The sequence below is a fragment of the Megalops cyprinoides genome, chromosome 1 (genome assembly GCF_013368585.1).
Source record: "Megalops cyprinoides isolate fMegCyp1 chromosome 1, fMegCyp1.pri, whole genome shotgun sequence".
In the NCBI taxonomy this organism is placed as follows: domain Eukaryota; kingdom Metazoa; phylum Chordata; class Actinopteri; order Elopiformes; family Megalopidae; genus Megalops; species Megalops cyprinoides.
Genome location: NC_050583.1, coordinates 3,220,147 through 3,246,410, shown reverse-complemented (window position 1 = coordinate 3,246,410; position 26,264 = coordinate 3,220,147). Strand labels below are relative to the sequence as shown.

Below are 26,264 nucleotides of genomic sequence, written 5' to 3'. Positions count from 1 at the left end.
GCACAACAGAAAACCCATCATGAGTGTCACTCCCAAAATTGTTCCTCTCAAACTTGTCCTTCAGATTGGCAGGAATCTCTTGGTCCTCTGAGGAGGAACTGGCACATTTATTATGAAGCAGATAACAGGTGAGAGTTTCTTATTTTTGTCGCCATAAATGTGTGTTTTTATTACCTTACAGTGCATTGCCTATTTATATAGCTGGATATTTACTGAGGTAATTGTGGGTGAAGCATCTTGCCCAAAGGCACAGCAGCAGAGCCCGAGCAGGGAATCAAACCTGCAACCTTTTGGTTAGGAGCCCTGCGTCTTACCACTATGCAACACCGCAGCAACTTTTTTTTTTTTGTAACATGGCACATGCCTAATGTGTGGAAAAACGTTGAGGCTGAGAGGCGCCGCATGTCCAGGTAAGAAAATACCACCAAAGCAGCTGAGTGCAGGCGTGTGTCTGAGAGCTGATACGCAGAGAGAGGCTGGGAAAAGGAGGGGCAAGAGGGAGGGAGAGAGGGGCGTCTTACTGTCGATCATCCTATAGGTGGCGATGAAACGAGGACGGTATGCGATGTTGTCCCAGTATGAGACCACAGTCAAGGCGTTGGAGTCAGAGACAAAGGGGCTGGGCAGAATGCTTCCACAATGTATACCCATCAATGGAGATCTGTCACTGTTTCCATTGAAGATCTGGAGGGAGAAACACGGGGTGTGAGGGATTACCGGATAAACACTGCATCCTCTCTGCACCAGAGAGAGAGAGAGAGAGAGAGAGAGAGAGAGAGAGAGAGGGAGAGAGAGAGAGGGAGAGAGAGACAGACAGAGAGAGAGAGAGAGAGAGAGAGAGAGAGAGAGAGAGAGCGACAGAGAGAGAGCGAGAGAGAGAGACAGACAGCTAGACAGAGAGAGAGAGACACAGAGAGAGAGAGAGAGAGAGAGAGAGAGAGAGAGAGAGAGAGGGAGAGAGAGGAGAGAGAGAGGGAGAGACAGAGAGAGAGAGGGAGAGGGCAGAAGCCATTTTTTATTCTCACATCCTGTTGTGACATGTACTTAAAGATAAATCATTTGAAGATACTGCATCTATGCCCATGTAGTGTACGCACGCATACAGTACCAGTCAAAAGTTTGGACACCCTGCTCTTTCTCTGTTTTTACTATTTTTTCACATTTTAGAATAATAGTAAAGACATTGAAGAATAGTGGTGATTATTTAGTGCTCATTATATTGGTAGACTGATTAGTTTGGTAGAATTAGTATGCACAGTGTATAATGTGACTGTGTAGTTTTTAGGCCGCTCACGGAGTTGTGACCTGTGGCCTACTTTCCAAGAGATGCTGCTATGTTGAACTAATCATGCACACAAGGCACACTGAAAGTGTGTACGTGGCACAAGGCCGTCCCAACGGTGAGGCCTATGATTTCGAGCACTCATATAGCTGTAGAAATCACTCATGTAGCTGTAGTTCAGTATTAGGTTAGTCATGAGATGTTTAACCATTTGGGATGATCAGCACAACCAAGGTACCTCAGTTCCTAGAAGCTTCTTTTATAATAAAGGTTTTGTTCTTAGGTGATATAGGGGTTCTCTACCCGGCTGAACTTTCTCCCACTCTGCCTCCCTTGTCAGTGTCTGTGACAAAGAGGAGTTGGGTCAGAGTGTACTCCTTATCAATCTAGAGATACCTTCAGAAGCAATGTTTTTCCAATTAGGCGCCAGACTCTAGGCGATGCAAGGACAGTTATAATTAACCACTCTGGACAGCTCAGGGATGGTATAAGATGTTCTTTGTTCTTTGTTTAGTACAGAAGCAACGCAACAACAACGTGGCACGGACCAGAGTCGTGTACATATATCTAGGTGTGGGTGCGAGAATTACCTAGCCGCACTAGAGACAGACTGAGCGTGAGGACGAGTGTGCAAGGCTTAAGACTCTAAGTGAGACTTAGTGCGTGTAGTACCTGAAGCCGACCTTCATGTATGAAGTCTTGCTGTATTGAAGACCATCAATAAAACCTGTTTCTACCTCATCTTCGACCACGCTCCAGACTGAAGTTCTTTGTGTAACAGTTTATTAGTTAGCCTGCGAGAACATCAATTCACCAAGAGCCAACAACTTGGTGCCGTGACCCGGATCCACGAGGAAAAGGAGAGATCCTGCCAGAAAGTGAAGAGAAGACACTTGCGCGCTTTCAACATCTGTTGATCTTCTCTAACAATTGGTGAGCCCCTTTCCTTACCTTGCTGGGTTCCAGAAAGAACCGAGACATTTACAGAGTACATGTAACACTATAAGTAAAGGCTAACAGTTAGACAAAGAACTGTGAAGATACGTGCCTACAATGAGGGAGCTGTAATCATTGTATGTTTGATGTGTACACGAGGGTGAAAGAAAATTTGCAAACTGCAAAGTGTGTGGTGCACCTTGACTGCAGAGAAAAAGAGTCTGTAGTGACCGGTTAAATGCATAGCTCCTTTGGGAGAGCGCTATAGCGGATATCCTACGAGTAAGGGTACACTGGTGGAAAATTGGCATTTGTATGTGTACGCTTGAATTCGTGGATGCACGTGCCTTGTCACGGAAGATCGCGATATTCCTACAGTTTGAAATAGATCTGTAGAAGCCCGTCAGGGAACGGAAGAGCTGTCTAGACGTTGATGTGTTTTATTTGTTTTATGTGTTTTTGTACTGTCGACAGTGAGCGAGTGAGTGTGTGTGTATATATCTTGTGGTTTACGGTGTTTGGATAAAGAGCTCTATTCAAACAACCGACGGAGTGAAACTCTCCGGGAGGAGGAGAGTAGTGTGTAAAAGACATCTGAGTTTTCCTAGTGAGAGAACTAGCACTGGTGTGACAACAGCCTGAGATTAATGATAATGGCGGGTGCTCAGGGAAACTCTGAACCTGGTGCTGACAAAACGGAGCAGATTCCTACTACTGAGAAGGGTGGGAGAGCTGCGCCCGATGTTGATTTTGAGACAATGGTGGCAATGAGTACGGCGTATTTGCGGTCCACTTTTAAATTGGAACAAGTTGAAAAAGAGATTGAGCAAAAGTATGGGATTGAGCTTGAATCTGGTGGTGTGTGGCCAATTGATGATGTTAAGAAAGCTTGGGGAAAGTCGCAACGTGTGCCTGAAAAAGAAAGAGTGCCATTAACTTTGGTGGTGTTGGGTCAATTGCGGAAAAGATACGAAAAGCAAGTAATTTCGGAGTCTGAGAGGCAATTGAGTCACGAGAAAGAAAATGTCAGGGCGTTGGCTGAGGAGATAAGAGAAAAGAATGTGAAATGCAAGAGGCTAGAAGAGGAGCTGTCGGAGCTCAGAGGCAGACTGAGAGAAAATGGGAAGGAGCAGGAGCCCTACTGCAGGGGCGGAGCTACAGTTGAAAGGGGAGCTCACGCCTGCCCCACTGCTCCTCCCTACAGTGTCTACCCGTATGCGGAAATGGAGGAAGCAGTTCAGTTTGAAAGACGATATGCATTCAGAGCAATGGCAATGGGCGCCTCTAGTGATGATGACGAGGAAAGCACGGTTGTTGCAGATGATTCTGAGCCCAACAGTGAAAGGCGCTTAAGGCCCCTAGTGGTGAAAAGGCACGGGGATCAGATGATCTACGCTCACAAAGCATGCAAGCCAGAAGAAATTGATAAGTGGTCCAAAGGCCTGCAGCATCCACGCAAGGCAGGGATGGAGACTTGGACAACAATTGAGCGTTTGCGTCACATCTATCGCCTGCATCCCAGTGATGGCCTTCAGTTACTGTGTACAGTGCTTAACACTGCTGAAATCGCTAGAGTGACTCATGAAGTTGAAACAGCATTGGGAGATGATAGACAGAATTTGGGTAATGCCTGGGAAGCAATTCGTCTGTGGATCCAACGAGCTACAAGAGCAACAACAGATTGGGGAAAAATTGCTGCCTGCATCCAGAAAGCCGGAGAAGCAATTGATGACTACTCAGACCGGTTTTCCAAGCTGTTCCTGAGACATTCTGGAATAGAAGGCCTCAATGAACGGAACATCGGAGGGAATGCGAATGGCCCACTGAAGGCAACATTCATGCAAGGCCTGTTACCTGAAGTGCGGAAGGCGGTCAAGTTGAGCACGCCTGGATGGGAAGATAACCGCACAACATTTGAAGACCTGGTGACAGCAGCAAGAAGAGTGGAAACAGATCTTGAATGCAAGATCCGCAATGTGGCTGCACAGAAGCAGAAGAATCAGAAGGGCAAGGCAGGAGCCTGCAGGAAGTGTGGGAAGTACGGACATTGGGCTAGAGAATGCCGCACGGGAAACCGAAAAGGCAACGGTCCACAACGTAAGGATGCTGAAGACAACTTGGTTCGGGAATTCAAGAACCTGAGTGAAGAGAAGCAGAGGGAACTCTTGGAGTTGTTTCTGGGACACGAGTAGTCCCCTCCATGCAACCCCTCGCAGCGGCAATTGAACAACGGAACGACGGACCTTACGTATGTGCGCCAATGAATTGACGAATTGGAATTGATTTCTTATTGCACTGAATTGACTGAAGCAGTTCGAACAGCTGCCCAGCAGGTGGTGGAGGCGTGGAAACAGCCACCTGACGGGGGACATTCTTTAGTACCTGGTCAATGGGTCATGGTTCACAAGCCCCAAAGGTTACCATTGGAAGCGAAATGGGAGGGACCCTATCAGGTGTTATTGGTGACAGACGCTGCAGTCAAGGTGCAGGGGAAGCAGAAATGGATTCATGCAAGTCATTGTAAATTAGCTGAGCCCCCAAAAGAATAGGGAGAGTACAACAGCAGCGCTATGGGAAGAGTCGGAGGGTAGAACTGGAGGCAGTATGTTCCAGGGGTTACCTAAAGACGAAGAAAACATGAAATGACATGTTTCATGCTGTTTCATGTTAATACTTCTCATTGTGTTACGACCCTGCTGGAGGGCCAGACGGGGGAAAGTAGTGGAATTACTGGAATTGACAGTTAGTTAGGACGCTTAAAATGTCATTACGGCTATGATGTGTTGGTCGTTTTCCTGTGTGTTTGTGTGTTTGTGTATCTTTCAGGGTTCTGAGTCCTGGGCAGTCAGAGGTTACAGGAGCTGGCCTGGATCAACCTGTGGATCGAGTGACCCTCCTCCTGAGCTGCGACATCGCCTCGTTTGTCATCGAGAGTGCCTGAGGGACGACGACAGAATCTTCGGGAACATCGTTCAAGATCATCTATGAACTGATATATTGACATTCTGTGTGATAACATCTATGATGAATATGTGGTTTGTTGTGGTGTTTGTGTTGTTTTTGAAAGTTCAAGCACATTATGACAGTCATCATGATACGCACAGGGATAACACATTTCTAGCCATGGCACACAGCTATGCTAGGGCAAAGGGACAAGATTCATGTTGGGTGTGTGGGTTATTGCCAACATCTTCTAACACATATCCATACGTATCAGTTCCATTCACATTAGCCGACTATGCTACAGCATATAATGACACACAAAGCCCCTTCTTTGAGGGAAACGTGACCTTCTATACACGACCAATTCCATCAAGCCCCCCAGAGCGAGTGAAATTGAGTTATGCGCCTGAGGGTATGTTATGTTGGGAAAACAATGGTACGGGTATGTTTTTGGGACGAAGTTCATGTAACTATAGTCTTTCTACTTTAAGACCATGGGAAGCGATGCATTGGCATGGACATTTTGCTGTAATATCCTTGTTCGTTTTAATGCCAAATTTAGGAGCTGAAGACAAAGCCGCTCCAAATGGGACAATGTATGTTTGTGGGAAGCATGCTTATTCATATTTGCCTGCTGAATGGTCAGGATCGTGCTATACGGCATATGTAGTACCAGCTATGCGTATGGTTAACATCAAGCATAGAGGTAAGAGGGACGTGTTCCACAGCACAGAAACTGTTGCTACCCCAACTCAACGTTTCTTTGCTTCATTAGTTCCAACTTATGGTATTACTGTCGCATTAGATGAGATTAGGCAGATGGCTTTTGCCTTAGACAAAATTGCTAATGATACAGCAGGAGCATTGACACTGATAAATCAGGAGCTACATTCAGTGCGTCAAATGACGTTGCAAAACCGCATAGCCTTAGACATTATTCTGGCAGATAAAGGCGGAACATGTGCAGTTTTGAAACAAGAATGTTGCACGTATGTACCAGATGCGTTTGTTAATGTCACCACATATGTACAAGACATTTACGAGCAAGTGGCCCACTTAAAAGCATCTCAGAAGTGGAGCTGGGAGACATGGTTAGGATCTTGGGCGGGAGAATTGTTACCCCAGATCATTCAGATTGTGACACCTTTTATTGTTTTGATTTTGGGCATATGTTTGTTTTTTAAGGGTGTAACCTGCTTGGTCAGCAGAGCTATGACACCTGCACGTGTGGCCCAGATGACAACGACGTTGAACTTGACTGAGACTTCGTTTTTCTATTAGCTTTCCTTTCCTTTTATTAATGCTAGAAACGCAAGATGCCTATGCTCTTGAGAGTATAAGATTCGCTTCGCTTATATATATAATCACTTTATCTATCACATATAATCACTTTCCTTTTTTGTGATCATTGATGAGTTTGGGAATGATCAGACGGGGGACTGAAGAATAGTGGTGATTATTTAGTGCTCATTATATTGGTAGACTGATTAGTTTGGTAGAATTAGTATGCACAGTGTATAATGTGACTGTGTAGTTTTTAGGCCGCTCACGGAGTTGTGACCTGTGGCCTACTTTCCAAGAGATGCTGCTATGTTGAACTAATCATGCACACAAGGCACACTGAAAGTGTGTACGTGGCACAAGGCCGTCCCAACGGTGAGGCCTATGATTTCGAGCACTCATATAGCTGTAGAAATCACTCATGTAGCTGTAGTTCAGTATTAGGTTAGTCATGAGATGTTTAACCATTTGGGATGATCAGCACAACCAAGGTACCTCAGTTCCTAGAAGCTTCTTTTATAATAAAGGTTTTGTTCTTAGGTGATATAGGGGTTCTCTACCCGGCTGAACTTTCTCCCACTCTGCCTCCCTTGTCAGTGTCTGTGACAAAGAGGAGTTGGGTCAGAGTGTACTCCTTATCAATCTAGAGATACCTTCAGAAGCAATGTTTTTCCAATTAGGCGCCAGACTCTAGGCGATGCAAGGACAGTTATAATTAACCACTCTGGACAGCTCAGGGATGGTATAAGATGTTCTTTGTTCTTTGTTTAGTACAGAAGCAACGCAACAACAACGTGGCACGGACCAGAGTCGTGTACATATATCTAGGTGTGGGTGCGAGAATTACCTAGCCGCACTAGAGACAGACTGAGCGTGAGGACGAGTGTGCAAGGCTTAAGACTCTAAGTGAGACTTAGTGCGTGTAGTACCTGAAGCCGACCTTCATGTATGAAGTCTTGCTGTATTGAAGACCATCAATAAAACCTGTTTCTACCTCATCTTCGACCACGCTCCAGACTGAAGTTCTTTGTGTAACAGTTTATTAGTTAGCCTGCGAGAACATCAATTCACCAAGAGCCAACAACATCAAACTATGAAACAACACAAATGGAATTATTATTATTATTATTAGTGACAAAAAGTGTTAAACAAATCAAAGATATCTTATATTTTAGATTCTTCAAAGTAACCAAAAATATTTCTTAAGATTAAAATTCTTTTGGAAAGAAATTCATACATAGGCATCAACTTTATATTTATATTTGTTTAAGCAACACATTTCAAGCACTTAAGCATTTCAGTCTTTATATCAAAATGTCTTTGAATGTATGTTTCCCATTTTCTTAATCAGATGTGTCCAGACTTTTGACTGGTGCTATAGTTATACCTAAGGATGGATTCACCTTTGCGCTGTCATGTCACAACAAGACAATGTACCTTGATGTAGTTAAATCTATGAGTACTTTTAGCTTGAGGTATCTGCTAGTGAATTTACCTTGTATCTGCTAATTTACCTTGATGTTGTACCTACAGTTGAGTTTAACTTGACACAAATGTGTCTACAGGTGAATTTGCAGATAAATTTACTATGATTTATTTGTAAATACGTGTAAGATTATCTTGATTAGATCAAATCTAATGGTGAGATTTTCTTGATGTAACAGTGCCTTCATTTGAGGTCCCCTTGATGTATTTGTATGTACAGATAAATGTAACTTGATATATTCATATTCGCTGGTACATTCACCTTGACACCACGGTTTCTGCACCAGAAATCGTAGAATGCCTCATGTTGGAAGGAGGTGAAAGTAAGGATCATCACTTTGTCAGCCGGCACGACGATGGTCCACAGACAGGACACGTTTTGGGCAGACGTGCTGTTTGCGTCCGGAGAGCTGAAATTTCCGAAGGGCTCAGTGAGGTTGCGTCCGCATCCATACCCTGGAGTGAAGGAGGGAGAAGAAGAGAGGGGGAAATGGAGAGGGGAGAAGAGAGGGGGAAGGGAGAGGGCAGGAGATGAAGAAGGGGAGAGAGGAAAAGGAAGAGAGGAGAGAGGGGGAAAGGAAGAGAGAAGGAGAGAGGGGGATGGAGGAGCACAGAGAGGGTGAAAGAAGAAGGTTAGAAAGAGAAGAACCGTTGGAAGAGAAAGAGAAAGGGGAACAGTAAGAAAAGACAAACAGGGGGGCATAGAGAATACCTAGATGTGTCTCCCTGTTAAATGACTACATAAACATCTTCATTGTTTTTTCATTACCATTTTTGACCCTCTTTTTTCACTTGTGCACTTGCATTGCACATTTCTTGAGATCACAGTTTTAATGTTGAGAGCACAAAAAGTATTCAGAGGAGCACAGTTCACAAAACACCGTCATGTCTAATAAAGATACTAAAGATACTACCAGGTTACTAAAAACATACTAGAGATACTACGGGTATGTAACAGCAGCCTCACCAGTCAGTAATGCCCCCTTCCACAGGACCAGGGCGCCCCCTACAGGAGAGAGAATAGTTTGACCGGAGCAAGGTTTTGTGCTTTTACCTCTCGCTTTTCTCTGCAGCCAGTCAGAACATAACTTTGGGGCAGTGGCTATGCTAGCCAACAAGTTACATTACCAGGGCAAGGCCATTGGAGTGTTCTGCAGAAATAACTACAGTCACTCTGTGGTCTGCCTCCTTACAACCATGTACTTCTCCATGACTGTGACGGAGTGCCGTCACTACGGTTGAGTATGCGCTCTGACTGCCATACCAACGAGCCTGGCTCTTCGGCGTCGCGGTCAAAGTCGCATGGTTGGTACCCGGGTTCAAGGCCGGGTGGGGTGACTTCTCTCGCCCTTCGCTACAATGTCCAAACCCCATCTGAACACACAGAGGTCAGATACAGCTTAATACCGATACTCAGTGAAAGCCTAAATTCATGTCATGCTGAACTTTGCTCATCTTCTTCTTCCTCTGCATTTTAAATTTTACTTCACTTTACGTCATAGCAAAACCTGCAGTGCCCTCCGTAACACTTCCCACCATAATTCTGCCCTGTTTGGACAGTCTAATTATTCATGATCATTATTATGATAATTTTTCAGCCTGTGCCACACCAGTTTGTTTCAGGGTATTGCTATTGCATTGTGTGTGGTACCACCTACAGACAGAGCCATTATGAATTTGATAGTGAGGTCATCCTCTCTTTGGAGGGATTTCCATTTGACCAGTTTGCATGTCACCTGGATACTATTGGATTACTTTATAGGATAGTGCTCTGTTAGTTGTGATCCATTAGAACAGTTGCCAAAAAATCTACAGATTTAAAATATTTAGCTGAATTGCAAATAATGCTGACCACGATTGCTCTGTTCTGTTTTGTTGGCCAAAATAGCATCAGATTCAGCCTATACCTGGAGACCTTTATTTGCCTTTAATTGTCTCGACTGACGTATACGTTTCATTGCTGAGATCTCCTGCTTCCTAATACAGCTGGAAGTCACAGGCAGCAAGCTAATATGACCAATTATGTACAAGATTGGCCATTTTATAAAAATTGTGAGTATCGAGGCAAATAATATCACAAAATCAACAGCAAAACCTAACTGTGCATATGAGCTGCAAACAGATGCAAAAAATTTCACTTTGTTTATGCTGTTTGCTGTCATATCAATGAAACAAATGATTATGTTTACTGAACAGTACTTATTACACAGTGAAATTCTGTCACAATAACTAGAGGGCAGAATGTTTACCCATGATTCTTTGTATAACCGCTTTTATTCTTAAGCATGTGAATTGTTATTGGTTAATTGGTTACATATATAAAACTGCACCTGAATTACCAATAAAATATTGAAGTTCACTCTGTTTTATAGGCCTGACCTTTGGGGTGGTCTGGGCGCTACGCTCATTCTGCAAGGCATTGTGGGATTGTAGACGGTGTAAATGTGTCCTGGCAGGTCTGTTTAGGGAACAGATCCCGTCAGTAACATATGAGCGTCGCTGCAGCGGTTTCTCAGACCCTCCTGCCTATTTGCATTCGCACTGTGCATCTACATCAGACATGCGTCTGTAAGCAAATCATTTTTCAGCGTAGCTATCTGAGAGGGCTCGTGTTTGTAAACATTTTATTCATTGATCTCGTGGTTTAGGGAAAACAGCATGTGTATTATGACCTGGAGCAGAGCCAGAAACCTCCAGGGCAAATTCACACACATGCACGCATGCACATACTGTAGATGGACTGTGAGATCTACATCTACCCAATTCTACTATTACTAAAAAAAAGCCACATTTACACAGTTTCTCCAACTCTTTCTAAAGCCCAGACATTCTCAGAATTAAGAATGGGAGCTGTACTAGTTCAAATATTAAACTGTAATCAACACTTAAGATTGGCATGATACAAGGATTTGTTTTAAACCAGAATTTTGGAAGTTCACCAATTTATTGTTTGTGTGGCAAAATAGCAACCCCCGAAGAGATTATAAAGGGAAAGAAAAACAATTTTATAATCACTGGGTCATTTGTGCAATTTAGCACAATCTCTGATTTTGGGAGTCTTAGGTTGAGTAACAGTCTGGTCACAGGCACATTCATTGGTTGGCTGTCTGCATTTTTCTGTGGTGGTTGGGATATACCCCTTTTCAGAAATGTACTTGTCATTTGATTTCAAATTCTTCAATAGTACAATAGCATTGATGCAATCTTAAAGATCAATGGACTGGAATATCAGGGAGATGTGGTTTATTCAGATGCAACATGCAGAGTTATGTTTCATTCACACCGCTCCAGAATAAACTGGTAAAAGTACATTTTATATGATGTTCATTGATGTTCAAATCTTTTTATTGCTTGCCTCACCAGGGGTTTTATCCATTAACCATTAAAAATTTCTGTTAACACACATATATAGCAGTTACAGCTATTCAAATTCATCAACTGTACACAATCACTCGTATCATGAACATACACAAGCACACATGCCGAACAAGCCAAAATCATGGGCTACTCACAGAAAAGGGATGAGAAAAGGTTGATTTTCATGACTGACTGTTGGACAGTTCCTGCGTGTCAGTCACACAGGGACCTCTCACTCTTCTTCAGTAGGAGAGCACTGCAGGGCGACAGGGACTTGTTCATGTACAGTATGTTATTGTTTTGGTTATGACTATATGACCACTCTCTGACGCTGTATGTGGAGGGCTCCACCTTACTCTTCTGTCTCTGAATGACAGAGAGAGAGAGAGAGAGAGAGAGAGAGAGAGAGAGAATGGTGTTGGCCACCTAGTGCTGTTCTCTAAAAAAAAAACATCTACACACTTTTTGCATATCCAAATATATATTTAACCCATATCTATGTATGTATTTGGATAAACTCCATGGAAATATTTTTAATTTATGCACCATATATGCAAAATGAAGACATGTGTAGCTCAGTTAATGAAGTAAAATTCTTTCCACTGGGTACCTTTATCAGATATTTTATAAGAGACATAAATAAAATGGAATTTATACAAAGGTGCTTTTGGGATGACTTGAGAAAATTTGTAAAATTAGCAACATAACAGCCACTAAATAAATACCATCTAATTCCCCTTAAAATAAAACAGACATTTGAAAAATATTGCATTACTAGTTACTGCTTGCATTACTAGTAAGAGCATCTGCTTAACAACAAATATGTAAGAATGCAGATGTATATCCAGTTTGAGTTACCATTTTAAGGCACTGGAGTTTCAGTTGTCACCTTGAGGTTGAGCCTAACGTTAATAGTCAAATTGCTAGTAACAGACACATACAATTTGGTCAGAGTACAATCTTAGCACCTGGTGCTTAATACTTAGTACTTTGTACTTGGTGGAAATCACCACAAATGCCTGATGGTCATGAGAAAAGAAAGACAGAACAGGTTAATGATGCAAACGTGCAAACCCCTTCACTGGTTGTCATTTGATCATCCTTTATTTTTGAAAAACAAGTGTATTTGCATTGTTTTCAGCATACTTAAACACTGAAACATGACTATAATAGAGCAGTTTCCCTCTCAGAGGCTCAGTTAACTGAGATGCACCTGTGTTCATATGACTTAAAGTTTGGCCAGATACACTCATGAGCAAATTAAGAGGTCCCGAAACAACACACAGTGAACCAAATCACGTGTCAGTATGTAAGGCAGCGTAACGACAGTTACATCTACCCAATTCTACTATTACTAAAAAAAAAGCCACATTTACACAGTTTCTCCAACTCTTTCTAAAGCCCAGACATTCTCCTGAATGTCTGAACTAGTTGAAATATTAAACTGTAATCAACACTTAAGATTGGCATGATACAAGGATTTGTTTTAAACCAGAATTTTGGAAGTTCACCAATTTATTGTTTGTGTGGCAAAATACGACGCAAGTAAAAAAAAAAAAGACAGTCAAGCCAAGTAAAACACGCACATACAACAGAGAATAAAACGGATGTTTAACACGGTCCCTCGTAACGTAAACATGACAGTGTTAAAATGTGATTAAGAATTGTATGGTGGCCCCATACTGCTCCATATCCAGCTGCGATTCTGTTCCTAGCCAGCCCTTCCTCCCTCCCCCGACACAGCATGAAGGTCTAGAACATTCTGGACAGAAGTGGTCCCTAAATCATATCTGAAGGCCTGTCTGGCCTAAGGAGGGCTGGGAAATGCCAGCACAATACCATCAGGAACAAAAGTAAACATGGTATTATTGCAGGCGACAGTGTTGCATAGTGGTAAGGAGTAGGACTCATAACTGAAAGGTTGCTGGTTCGATTTCCCCGCTGGGGCACTGCCGTTGTACTCTTGGGTAACGCACTTGACAGATGTGCTTATTCCGTGCAACTTACATAGGTAATGTCCTCTGTTCAAATGGATAATTTTTATGTGTTATCCATTTCTACAGCTGGATATTTACTGAGGCAACTCTGGGTTAAGTACCTTGCCCAACCGTTCAGCAGCAGTACCCCAGCAAGGATTCAAACCACTTACCACTTACCACTATGCTACACTGCCGCCCTAATAAATAGACGCAATAATAAACAATAAAAAATAAATGGATGCCTAATGTACAATCATAAAATTAGAACTCTCTATGTTGCTGAGTCCTGAAACACATCCTTCATTTGCCTTTAAAAACAGTGGGTAGGCCTCATGCAGCCCAAATATCCATATGCATGATACGAAATGATGATGTCATTGCATTTCTTTTACAGGTATGTCAGCTGAACTTGGATAACGGATAATAGAACCCTTATAGGTGCATTGTGGGTAATGCAGTTTTGTATTTCAACTAATCCTGTCCTCACTCACTTTCCACACTCTCATTCTGCATCCAGCTGCACATATCGTATTTAAAATGACCTGAACAAGACAAGTGGCCCATTAAGTCAAACCTGAATAAAATATTGTAGATCATTACTGCCTCTGAACCAGCACAGTACGAGTAGGATGAGTCCATTCATATTTACTGTACACACAGCACTCTGGGAAACATCTTTTGTTCTATAAACCCCATTAAGATTAAAATACAATATTTTTAAAATGTCTCAGCCAGAAAGATGATAAAATTATAATTTGTGAAGTTTAGGCCATGTATGAGTGGAGTAAGCTGATGATTCTCCAGGCCTTTTGTTAATTGACAGTAGCACAGGGTGAGTCAGTTGTTGGTTGGTCTTTGGGTAAGCTGACAGTTGAGTAGATATCAGAGTTAGGAGGGTCTGTGTGGAAGCTCACAGTGGAGTATTCAGTGGAGTCTTTAGTGAGGGTGATGGCTGACTGATCCTCAGAGTCTGGGCTTTTGGGGAAGTTGATGGTGGCGTAGTTTAGGGAGTCAGAAGAGTCTTTGGGAGAGCTGGCTGTGCAGTAGATGGTGTTGATTGCAGTGTCTGCATGTGGTTGCTGGTTTGAATCCTTGATTTCCTCATACTCAGCCTGAGCCTGATGAATTTGACATGAGAAAATGAGGTAGATGCAATGGAGATCATAGTAAATATATACTTTATTATTTAACATGTGCAATTTTTCATTCCACATTTAGAATACTCGATACGGGATAAACGAGTTGCACTTCTTGGCACATACAAAAAAAATACAGTATGAGTGTAAGTAAGTATAAGTGTATCTCCCATCTAAACTTTCCCACGTAAACTTCTGCACTTCAGGTAAATTGATCCACATTACAACATAAGACATCAGACGGTACCTTGTCTGTAGGCTGTAGGGATCCCATGATACCACTTAAAAACACAAAACAAGTTATTTCCTAACTGTATTCAGAGGTTGTTTCAAATTAGAGAGAGCCAATATGAACTTAGGGGAATATGTATATTTAAAAAAGGAAAGGTAAGAACAAATGTAAAAAATAGATGTATATCTGTCAAAGGAGTAAAATTGTGCAATAGTGACAAGGAGTTAAGAATGTGTAGCTCACTTTGTGAATTTAAAAAAATGTTTAAAAATAAGGTGGTAAACAAATATATAACTGAGATATGATCAGTATTGTGTCTGAATCATTTGGAACTTTTGTTTTTGCTTTGGTATTGTTTTGTCTTTGTATAGCCTAAACCCCGTAGAGAAAGGGTTGCCTATCAGAACATGTTATGTAAAAAGGGTAGGTAAAATAAGATAAAGCTTCAGCCTACACCTTTTCGGTCAATATTTGTTGTTGTTTTTCCTTTTAATTTAATGACTTATTGTTATTTATTTATTTCTATGTGTATTCATTTTGTAAAATTGTTAATAAGGACCGAAATAAACTATCACTACTAAAAAAAAAAAAAAATAAAAAAACAAGAAGTACAGTAGCTGGAAACTCTTTTACTACAATGATAGTTCCACTTCATTGCCACAGAGGAAATCATCTGTCACATAGTGTGTGACAGACACTTTCACTAATTTGTGTGTCATTCTAATTTTGTCTGAGTGTGCGTGAAAGAGAGAGAGTTCTTGCAGGTGCGTGTGCGTGTGTGTATGTGTGTTTTGTGTGTGTGTGAGTGTGTGTTGTGTGTGCTTGTGCGTGTGTGTGTGTGTGTGTGTATGAGAGAGATAGAGAGAGAGAGAGAGAGAGAGAGACTCACCTTCTTGGATTTCTTCTCCTACATGAGGAATATAAGCAAGACCATCACAGACACCAGGGCAGTCACACCCAGACCCACTGTGATGTACATCAGAGTGGTTAAGCCGTCATCAAGACTGGCTGCTGTAAACAAGTCCAGAGTGTAAAGTGTCTGTCAGTGACGACACACAAATGTTTCATACAGCAATCGCTGTGTCAGCGATGAGGGCTGTTCCTGAGTCTGTCTAGATTACCCATCATCATATCATGTTTCTGTTGATATCATTTGAGTGAACTGATCTGGAGTATGAGAGAAAGTGATTCAGATCTGACAGCTGCAGAACAGTCCCCATGAGAGCAAACTGTGCTCAATCTGTTACATCACTCTGTGCTCACCTGTTCCTCTCCTGTTTTCTGTGTGCATCCGAAAGCGGAACAAGCTCTTTGTGATAAATAACCAGAGAAAACCACATATGGCACAGGAGAGAGAGGAGAGAGAGGAAGTGAGACGGTGTAGTACTGGGGGGGAGGAGTGAAACACGTGCCAAGCTGCTGAGTGAGACACACATTACATTACATTATTGCCATTTAGCAGATGCTCTGGCCGGTTTTTACAATGGTATCCACTTATACAGCTGAGCATTTACTGAGGCAATTCTGGTTTAAATACCTTACCCAAGGGTACAGCAGCAGTGCCCCAGAAGGGAATCGAACCGGCAACATTTGGTTACGAATCCTGCTCCTTACCGCTATGCTACACTGTCATCCATACAGATCACATTTATTCATGATACGTAGTGTTTAGTATATGGTTAGCTATGGGGTAGACAAAATAATGGAAACACTGCATGAAAAGTGACTCATTTTGAAGTAAGTGAAAATGCAACTTGCACCCAAAGCATTGTTTCATACTACTCCCAGTACTATTTAACACTATGCTTCTGCTTACATTACTGCCATTTACCAGACGTTCTCCTCCAGCACGGCTTACATTAATTGCAGTTTTTACAATAGTATCCATTTATACAGCTGAATATTTACGGAGGCAATTCTGGGTTTAAGTACCTTGCCCAAGGGTACAGCAGCGGTGCCCCAGCATGGGAATCGAACCGGCAACCTTACAAGGTTATGAGTCCTGCTCCTTACCACTATGCTACATACACATTGCCCATACTCATCATGTTTTTTTTTTAATGATATTTACTGTTTAGTCTATGGTTTCTTATATATCCAGGGTAGACCAAATAATGGAAACACTATAGTTTGAAGTAACTCAAATGGCAATTTAGAAGACATCTGCACTTGTTTTATACTACTGCTACTATATATTTATATATATATATATATATACATGTTGATGGCTTCAAACAGATGATGAGTAGTTGAAAAACGTTTCCTGGCTAGTTTGTTTTTAATGTGAGACCAAATATTCTCTATAGGGTTCAAATCTGGACTCTGGCCAGGCCAAAACATGAGCCTGATGGACTTGTTCTCAAGCCACTTCTTGGTGTCTTTGCAGTGTGGGCAGGAGCATTAATGTCTGGTTGTTCCTCTTTAGAAAACAAGCAAGTCTTTCTGCAATATTCTCCTGTACTCCAAAGCATTAATTGACTTTTCATAATGAAGCAGCTCATCAGTACCAGCAGCTGAAAAGGTTCCCCACACCATTACACTGTGGTAGAGATGCATATATTGTATTTCTCACCAGGTCTTTGAAGACACCTCTCTAGAGCATCACCATATAACTCAAACCATGATTCATCATTCCACACAACTCTGCTGAACCACTCTGAATCAAACTTTCCATATTCTGCCAAAAACTTCATTCTGTCTTTAATGTTTTTCTCAGACAGCAATGGGTTTTTAAGACATCTTTTAGACACAAAACCTGTATTGGACAACCTTCTGGTAATTGTTCTCGAAAGAGTCTTGTTGTCTGAGGTCTTGAATTCCTCTGACAGTTTTTGTAGGCTTTTTTTTCCTGTCTTTGAGAAGTGTAAATTTCAGCAGGTGGTCATCCCTGCATGATGTGGCTTTGGGCCTTCCAGATCCTTTCTTTCTGGCAACATCTCCTGTTGCATCAAAGCATTGGCCTATTCTCTTAATAGCTGATAGAGAAACAGGGATTTTCTCTGCCTTTAGAGTCTTGTAAATTTCAGAATAACTACAGTTGGCCTGACAAAGACCAGCTATGCGATTTCTGACAGCAACCCCTGCATGATATTTTTTCTTGGGACTCACAACACTGCATATTGTAGATCTCTCTATCACTCCTGCCTCCACTTATGAGCTCATTATCAGGGCTTTGATGGGCTGCCTTAGGTGTGGCAGATCACCAAATAATGACTTATCTTTTCAGAAAAAAAAACATCCCAGAAGATAATTTTAGAAAATTTAGTACATCCAGACATGTGTTAGTTTGAATTTTATATCAAAAATTTTAATCATTATCATTATTTTTACCTTTGTGTACAAGAACAATACACAAGTGAATTTCCCTGTTTCTCCCAAACAATTCACTGCAGCAAAAGTTAACGAGCAAATCGTGGCAGAGAGGGTCTCAGGAGTGTATCTGTATAATTCTTGCTAATTACCTGACCAATAATTTGTTATTAAGACCATTAAAAGCTTACTGTTTTGCGATTTTGGGCTTGGCCCATTTTTTTTTGCCTGGGAGTGTACACTCTATGGCCAAAAGTATGTGGACACCCCTCCTAATTATTGAGTTCAGGTGTTTCAGCCACACCGATTGTTAACAGGTGCATAAAATCAAGCACATAGCCATGCAATCTCCATAGACAAACCTTGGAAGTAGAATGGGCTCGTACTGTAGAGCTCAGTGACTTTAAACGCACTGTCATAGGATGCCATCTATGTCACAAGTCAGATTGTAAAATTTTTGCCCGGCTAGATCTGCCCCGGTCAACTGTACGTGCTGTTATTGTCAAGTGGAAGCATCTAGGAGCAACAACAGCTCAGCCAGGAAGTGGCAAACCACTTGGGGCCACCAAACGCTGAAGCGTATTTGGATGCCTGATCGTTACATTGTAATGAATTGTAATGTACTTTAATATGGAGCTGGTCCCCCTGAAGCACGTAAAAACCACCTACCCTCTGTTGAATCACTCACTACAGAGTTCCAAACGGTCTCTGGCTGCAGCATCAGCACAAGAACTGTGCATCGGGAGCTTCATGAAATGAGTTTCCGTGGCCGAGCAGCTGCACACAAGCAGCTGCACACAAGCAGCTGCACACAAGCTGCACACAAAAGCTGCACACAAAAATCATTCAAAACTTGTGTAACAGCATTTCAAGAACGACTGAAGCAGGTCTGAAGGGTGACTGGCTCTTTATGAGTTCACAAATATTCATATATTACATTACATTATTATGATTTAGCAGATGTTCTTATCCAGAGGGACTTACAGAGGTAATGCCTCATTCCAAATGGATCGTTTTTAAACATTTGTACCACTGGGTATTTACAGAGGCAACTCCAGGTTAAATATGTTTCCCAAGGGTGCAACAGCAGCCTTTGTCCTTACCACTATGCTACACTGCCACTCGTTATATTGTTTGGTGTTTCCATTATTCTGCATTATCTGCCTTCTGTAGTGTTCAGTCTCCTTTCTTGTTAACTTGTTTATGTTGTAAACCAAGCAAAGAAAGCAAAATGAACTCAGTTGCAGTGAGATGGGGGTGAGTGGGCAGAGAGGGGAGCATAGAGAGGAAGAGAGAGACAGATGGAAAGAGAGGGTGTAAGGACAGAAAACAGCCACGCAAAGAGAAGCAGGAGTGTCTTCATTACTGTTGCTGTATGCTAGCTTTATTTCATATCATCGTGGATCATCGGTAGTGCTATTTGTAGTTACACATTTTGCATACATGGCTGCTTTGGTTTGGCCTGCCAGTAAAGCACCACTGAGCTGAGGCAGAACTGAGAGGAGGGGGGGGTCGTGCAGATACCTGTGGAGTAAGCCCCGCCCTCGGTGGCTCCAGGTGGGGGTGTGGGTGTGGCTGCTGGGGTCTGAGTAGGCAGCGGAGCTGTGTGTGAAACAGAGAGAAGGAGTCTGTCCTTCACTCACTTACATCATTTACATCAGTTACAGCAGACAAAAGTTCCTTGAGGATCGATAGAAAAAAACGAGGCAAAACTGTACAACATCTGTTCAACATTCTGCCAATGCCAACCTGTCTAAATGACAAGTCTAGAATGCCAAGTATACAACCATATATCAGTCAAAATAAGATACTGTTCCTGTTTAACTGTATATCTACACAATGCACTCAGCAGAGACAAGAGCTCTGCTCTGTGGAACAAACATTTCCTAACAGTTCTGTTCAATTACATTATTTTATTCCATGCACTCAGCCAAGGAAGCAGGAAGTAAAACTAAGCTTAGATGGTGCAGACATCTGAAAACATGACCGCATCTATATCAACATCTACATCTGTGTCAGTGCCTTTTTCAGTTCAGCATTTCACCTGCTAATGAGTACAGAAAAAATTAACCACTCCATAAACATCATTAAAGTGCACGTGTCCAAATTTGCTTTAACTGAATCCCACCTTGGCATCATAAGAGTGAACAAAATCAAACAACATGATCCTCCTCAGGTCTATATGCACAATATCAGTCTAAGCTCTACAGTGCAGGGCGACATGCCTCCGCAAAATGCTTTCAGCATACAGAAAGTTACAGAAAAAATATATCCAAAAACGACATTCTCTGTAAATCAGTAAAAACAAAGAAAAGGCCTGTTATTGAAATGTTTCATTTTTATGAAAAAAAAAAGCCTTTGCTTAACCATTTGCTGAAACTACAGTACCTCACGTAAACTGAAAGCAAAGCAACTCTGCTCAGTGTTTCCTGAATCATTCATGAGTCCTGTGCTATTTCACTTTACTGAGGAGAATGTGGACCTGGCATTACGTAGCTCCAGGCTTTCCTGCTTAAACCATTGTTAGGTCAGATTGTGATGTACCACAGTGAGTGGTTAAATTGAGCCCACTTGAAACGCATGTGCAGCAAATTGCTTGTGTGTAAATGATGCAGTATGTAGAACGGAGTGTAGGGTGTAATACGTGGGGTTATTCAAGCAGAAGAACAGGAATTAGAGTCTTACCTTCCCCTACTCTCAGCAATACCTCAGCATAGGTATCAAAGTTAGATTTAACTGCTGTTTTATTGCTTTTTTTTTTGAAGTGCTGATGGCATCCAGGATGGCTGAGACCTACCTCTTTTAACAATAAGTTCAACTTTGGAGAAGACATCCATAAGCAGACCTCTGATTCCACACCAGTATGTCCCAGCATCCTCCAGGGTCAGTCCAGTGATGGTCACAGCGAAGACTCTCGCTGTTCTGTCGTCATACAGAGAAAATCTCCCTTTTCGTGCCCTAATCTGGCCTTCTTCAGTTTTGATTTGGATGTTTCTATTTGGCCACTCACATTCCCCTTTGCAGAGATATTTTAAAAACTTTTCATATCTTGTTGAATACGAACACTTTATTTCAACATTTCCTCCTTCATGTTCTGTCACTGTGATGGTCTTTCCTGATTGTACACACCTCAGGACTGTTAGAAAAAAGACAAGAACCTATACTGTAATTATTAAAGAAAAACTCTTAAAATATAAATATCATAAACACACAAAGATGAGTGACAGAGATAAAGCACCTTGTACTGAAAGACACTGTAAAATTGTTCAGTAATACATTTTACACGTGTCAGTGTTCATACAGTGTTCAGTGTAATGGTGCTCAGTAATACAGCATTGAGTTAAATGTGTCAAGTGCATCATTTTACACCAACTCAATGTTAAATACAAAAATGTTAAAGAATACACTGATTGAATTGCATCAAGTGCTCCAAAAAGCAGTGTTGAATGTATCAGTACAGTGACTATGCTCAGTAATATAGTGTTGAGTGTAACTCTGTTCAGTATCAGTGTTGAGTGAAATGAGTTTAGTACTCCATAATCTGAACTGAAATAGTGTAGTAACGCTGAGTTCAGACAGAACTCACCTATCAGACAGCAGGTGACAATAAGGAGGTTCCTCATGCTGAGCTCTGGCTCTCAGTTACTCCCAGTTATTCCTAGTGCCTCCAGTCCTTTCCCTTACAGAGTATCTCTCCTTCTCTTTCTCTCTCTCTGTCTCAGTTTGTTCTCTCTTCCTCTGTTCAGTTCAGTCTTTTCATCAGTCTGTAGCTCAACCATGGAGAGACATGGCCCCGCCCTCTTCCTCTTCCTCCTCCCCTTCCTCTCTGTCTCTTTTTTTATTTTTATTTTTTATTTACTCAAGTGTGTGAGTGTTTGCACTATGGCGTCATGGTGTGGTTTATACTTTCTCTCGTCTGGAAATTACTTTTTAGTTTTCATCAGCCATTCCATGACTGCGCGCCAAATAGCACAACATGGAGCCAACGGTCTCTGTTTTACACTGGAGATCAGCTGCTGGTGCTTCAACCACCCCGACTGACTGTCTCTGCCACCTGAGATCCTTGACAAATTAAGCAGGAGATACCGGGGATGCAGGTCGGGGAAGAAACGGCGAATAGGAAGAAGGATTTGCTTTCCATTACAACGGTAATGTGAGGTCGCTGGCGAATGAGATGGATGAGCTATCTGCCCTGGTGCAGTCATAGGGAGCACCATGAGAGCTGTGTTATGCGCTTCACAGAGACGTGGCTTCGCGAGGACGTCCCCGACTCTAACACGAGTGTGGATGGCTTTCAGACCATTCCAGCAGACCGGAGCTGCACAGAGAACAACAAGAGGCGAGGTGGGGGGTCTCGCTGTTCTCATTAACAACAAATGGTGCGACCCCGGACACATCAGGGTAAAAGAGTGTGTGTTTAGCCCTGGTGTTGAGCGGCTAGCTGTCGACCTCCGTCCATATCAGAGAGTTCTCCCGTGCTGAATGTTTACGTTCCACCATCGGAAAACTCGTCACATGCGAGTGACGTCATCCTATCAGTTATCACGAGACTGCAGACATGACACCCAAGCACGTTCATAGCAATATCTGGACAACCACATCTCCTTGGCTGGTTCCCTTCCCACATTCACCCAGGTTGTGGACTGTCCCACCAGAGAAGGAACGGCACTGAATTTGCTGTATGCTAATGTCAAGGAAGCCTACAGTTCCATTGTACTACCACCACTTGGCAGATCTGACCACACCTTGTTTCACCTCCTATCCCGGTACAAGCTCCTGGTTCAGAGGCAGCCTGTGACCATGTGAACCATGAGGAGATGGTCACAGGAGGCCATGGAAGCTCTTCAGATCTGTTTTGAGGAAACAGACTGGAATTTGATCTGCAACCCTCTCAGGCAGGATATTGATGGACTAACTGATCATGTTGCTGGTTACAACAGTTTCTGCGTAGACAGTGTTATCCTGGCAGAGACCTGGGTCTCCAAAGACATCAAAGACCTCCTAAACAGAAGGAGAGAGTCATCAGGACTGGAGACAGGGATGAGGTAAAGAGGGTAGAGTGGGAACTGAAGGAGAAGATATGGCAGTGTAAAGACAGCTACAGGAGGAAGCTGGAGCTAAAAAAGCAGAACAATGTGAGGGAGGTATAGAGTGGATTGAGGAGCATCACAGGTGTTACTTCAGACCTGCATGACGGTGGTCAGTAATACAGGCACCCAGCAGGGGACAGTACTGTCACTGTTCCTGTTCACCCTCTACACTTCTGACGCAGATCACCTCTGACCCCTGTCTCCATCCAAGGGGTGAACGTGGAGGTAGCGGAGGAGTACAAATTCCTTGGTGTGTATCAACAAGTTGGACTGGTCACCTGGTTAGAAGAGTCTCCTGTATTTCCTCAGATGGCTCCACTCCTTTAACATCTGCAGGAAAATGATGCATATTTTCTATGAGACTGCGATGGCCAGTGTTTCTATGCTGCGGTGTGCTGGCGGCAGCGTAGAAGAGTGGGTGAGGAGCAGGACTTCGAAAGGTTGCCGGGTCAGTTCCCCACAGGGACACTGCTGCTGTACTCTTGGGCAAGGTACTTAACCCAGAACTGCCTCAGTAAATATCCAGCTGTATAAATGGATGATATTGTAAAAACCTGTAACTGATGTAAGTCGCTCTGGATAAGAGCCCCTGCTATATGCCAATGAAAAAAAAACCAGATCAACAAGCTCCTATGGATAGCTGGCAGCATCCTGGGAGCAGGGTTGGGTTCTCTAATGGAGGTCTCAGAAAGGAGGATGCTCCAAAAGCCGCTGAGTATCACAGACAATCCAGTTCACCCCCTCCACAGCACTCTGGCTCTCCAAAGGAGCACCCTCGGCAACAGACTCATCACCCAAAGTGCTCCACGGACCGGCACAGGCAATTGCTCCTACCAGCAGCGATGAAACCACTCAACTCCTCCCCCTTCTGCAGTGGGGATATCACCATTTGATTCCCCCTGTGCAAAACATCACCGCAACCAAGTACGGAACCCCTCATGTGCAATACATTAAGTGCAATATGTGCAAGAAGCACACTACGGAAATTACCAGAATTCTGCAGCTGTCACTTTAATGGTGCAGTTTGCAGTTGCAGTATTTATTGTTCTATTTATTGTCATGCATCTATTTATTGTCCTATGTTTTAATTTTTTATGTTGTGTATCTCTGCTCCCAGCATGCCTGACTGTTGAGAAGGGAATTTCCTTTTTGGATCAATAAGTACTATCTATCTATGTATCCAGCTATTTATCCGTCTATCCCTATCTCTCTCACTCACATACACACTGCACCCCCTGCTGGCCACCACAGTTCACTGCCTCACTAAGTGTAACACTGGAATGTTCTTCCTGCGCAGCCCTGGCGACTGTGAGCAGTTCAGAGTCTCTTTCACCATTACACTGCCACATCGTTGAGGGCACCGGCATGCCGAGTTCCCCCCTCTGACACGCCTTTGCTCATTGCAGCCCCAGCTGGGGGTCATAGGTCACATCGAGCGCAGTGCAGTTCTGTCCCTGCTCCTTTTCCAGTCTCCGCTTCTCCTGTTTTTCTGTCTGCTTTCCTGTCCGTCTGTGTCTCTTTCTTTGGCTGTCTGCTGCGCTGACTGTGTCTGGGTTTCTTTGTCTGTGTCTGTCATCATCTACATTTCTCTGACTGGCTCTGTTTTTACAGTATGTGTCTGGCCAGGTCTGTGTGTGATTCTCTGTCTCTGTTTGTATGAGTGTGAAGCTCAGATACATTACATTACATTCCATTATTGTAGTTTAGCAGACACTCTTATCCAGAGAGACTCACCTACAGTAGGTGACTCACATACAGTTTTATCCATTTATACAGCTGGATATTTGATGAGGCAATTGTGGTTTAGTAACCATGCCCAAAGGTAAAACAGCAGTGTCCAGGCGGGGAATGGAACCAGCAATGTTTTGTTTACATGCCTTGCTCCTTACTGCTACATCACACCGCCATCCCTTGGAAGAGAGACCAAGCAAAGCTCACACAGATTCATTCGAGATTTGCCAACTCAATGTCATGAAGCAAGGGCTCGTCTGGTATTTCAACCTGGAACGTCTCACACCCTTAGTGAGAATGAAGCCCCTACACCAACAGACCTCAGTGCTGCTGTTCTTTGTACTTAGTGCTCAGGAAGGATGACACCTCAGAACCACCCTTTAACCCTTCGCTCTCTGTGTTGCTCTCTCTCTCACACATAGCAGTGTTGTAGTGACCCCGAGTAACATGTGAGAAGGGTCTGTAACGCTCTAACTCACTGCCAAGAGCCATGGGCTTATAGCAGGAAACCAGATACTTATTTATTTATTCCAATGAGTATTTTTTTATGAGTATTATTTTTTCAGTTCTGTTTGTACAGGAAATTACCAATGTCTGTTCTTTGCTTTCTTGTATTCTCCTTTTGGGAAAAAAACTTTTAGTTGTGTTTGTTCATATATTCACAAAGTGTGCATCATTTAGTGTTATTCAGCAATTCTTTCTTTAAAAAAATCTTAAAATAAAATATGTTAGCATTAAATGTGCTTATATGGACAAAAGTATTTGGACGCCTGATCGTTACATTGTAATGGCATTGTATTCAAATACATATACATTAATATGGAGTTGCTCCCCCTTTTGCAGCTATAACAGCTTCCACTCTTCTTGGAAGGCTTTCCACAAGGTTTTGGAGTGCTTCTGTGGCAATTTGTGCCCATGCATTCTGCAGAGCATTTATGAGGTCAGGCACTGTTGTTGGACGAGAAGGCCTGGCTCGCAATCTCTGTTTCAGTTCATCCCAAAGGTGCTCGATGGGGTTGAGGTCAGGTCTCTGTGCGGGCCAGTCAGGTTCTTCCACACCCAGCTCATCAAACCATGTCTTTATATTCCTTACTTGTCATGTTGGAATAGAAAATGGCCTTCCCCAAACTGTTGCCACAAAGTTGGAAGCATAGCATTGTCCAAAATGTCTTGGTATACTGAAGCATTAAGACTATATATATATATATATATATATATATATATATATATATATATATATATATATATATATATATATATATATATATGCATAATGTACTCCACATTTATTCATATTCCTGTGTAGAACCTAAATATGATATAACAGAAAAAAAAACTTGTATTGGAGATTTTTGGTGTTTTGGCATTTTGGTTTTTGTTTGCAGATTACTTCTTGAGTTTGCACCACAGTTGTTTCAATGGATTCATGTATGGAGTTTGAGGTAGCCAGCTGAGTGTGTAGCATTCAGTGTTAGTCGAACCAAAATGCAGTCTGAACAGATG

The 26,264-nt window shown here is 42.5% G+C and overlaps 1 protein-coding gene across 1 annotated transcript; it reads right to left on the bottom strand.

The window, feature by feature from the left end:
- Positions 1–60: 60 nt before the first annotated feature.
- Positions 61–21,563, bottom strand: LOC118782723. The gene is made up of 9 exons (XM_036536230.1): positions 21,527–21,563; positions 20,738–20,956; positions 19,465–19,542; positions 15,599–15,642; positions 15,521–15,552; positions 14,647–14,680; positions 14,133–14,381; positions 522–684; positions 61–98 (listed from the first exon to the last, which is right to left on the bottom strand). Exons 1-9 carry the CDS (start codon positions 21,561–21,563, stop codon positions 61–63), a joined length of 894 nt encoding a protein of 297 aa, XP_036392123.1.
- Between the last annotated feature and the right edge of the window lie 4,701 nt (positions 21,564–26,264).

Coding starts and splice junctions, on each gene's coding strand:
- LOC118782723 (XM_036536230.1), bottom strand. CDS start 21,563: ATGAGGAACCTCCTTATTGTCACCTGCTGTCTGATAG. Junction 14,382..14,646: donor CCCTACAGCCTACAGACAAG/GTACCGTCTGAT, acceptor CAAATTCATCAG/GCTCAGGCTGAGTATGAGGA. Junction 99..521: donor CACCTATAGGATGATCGACA/GTAAGACGCCCC, acceptor TAAATGTGCCAG/TTCCTCCTCAGAGGACCAAG.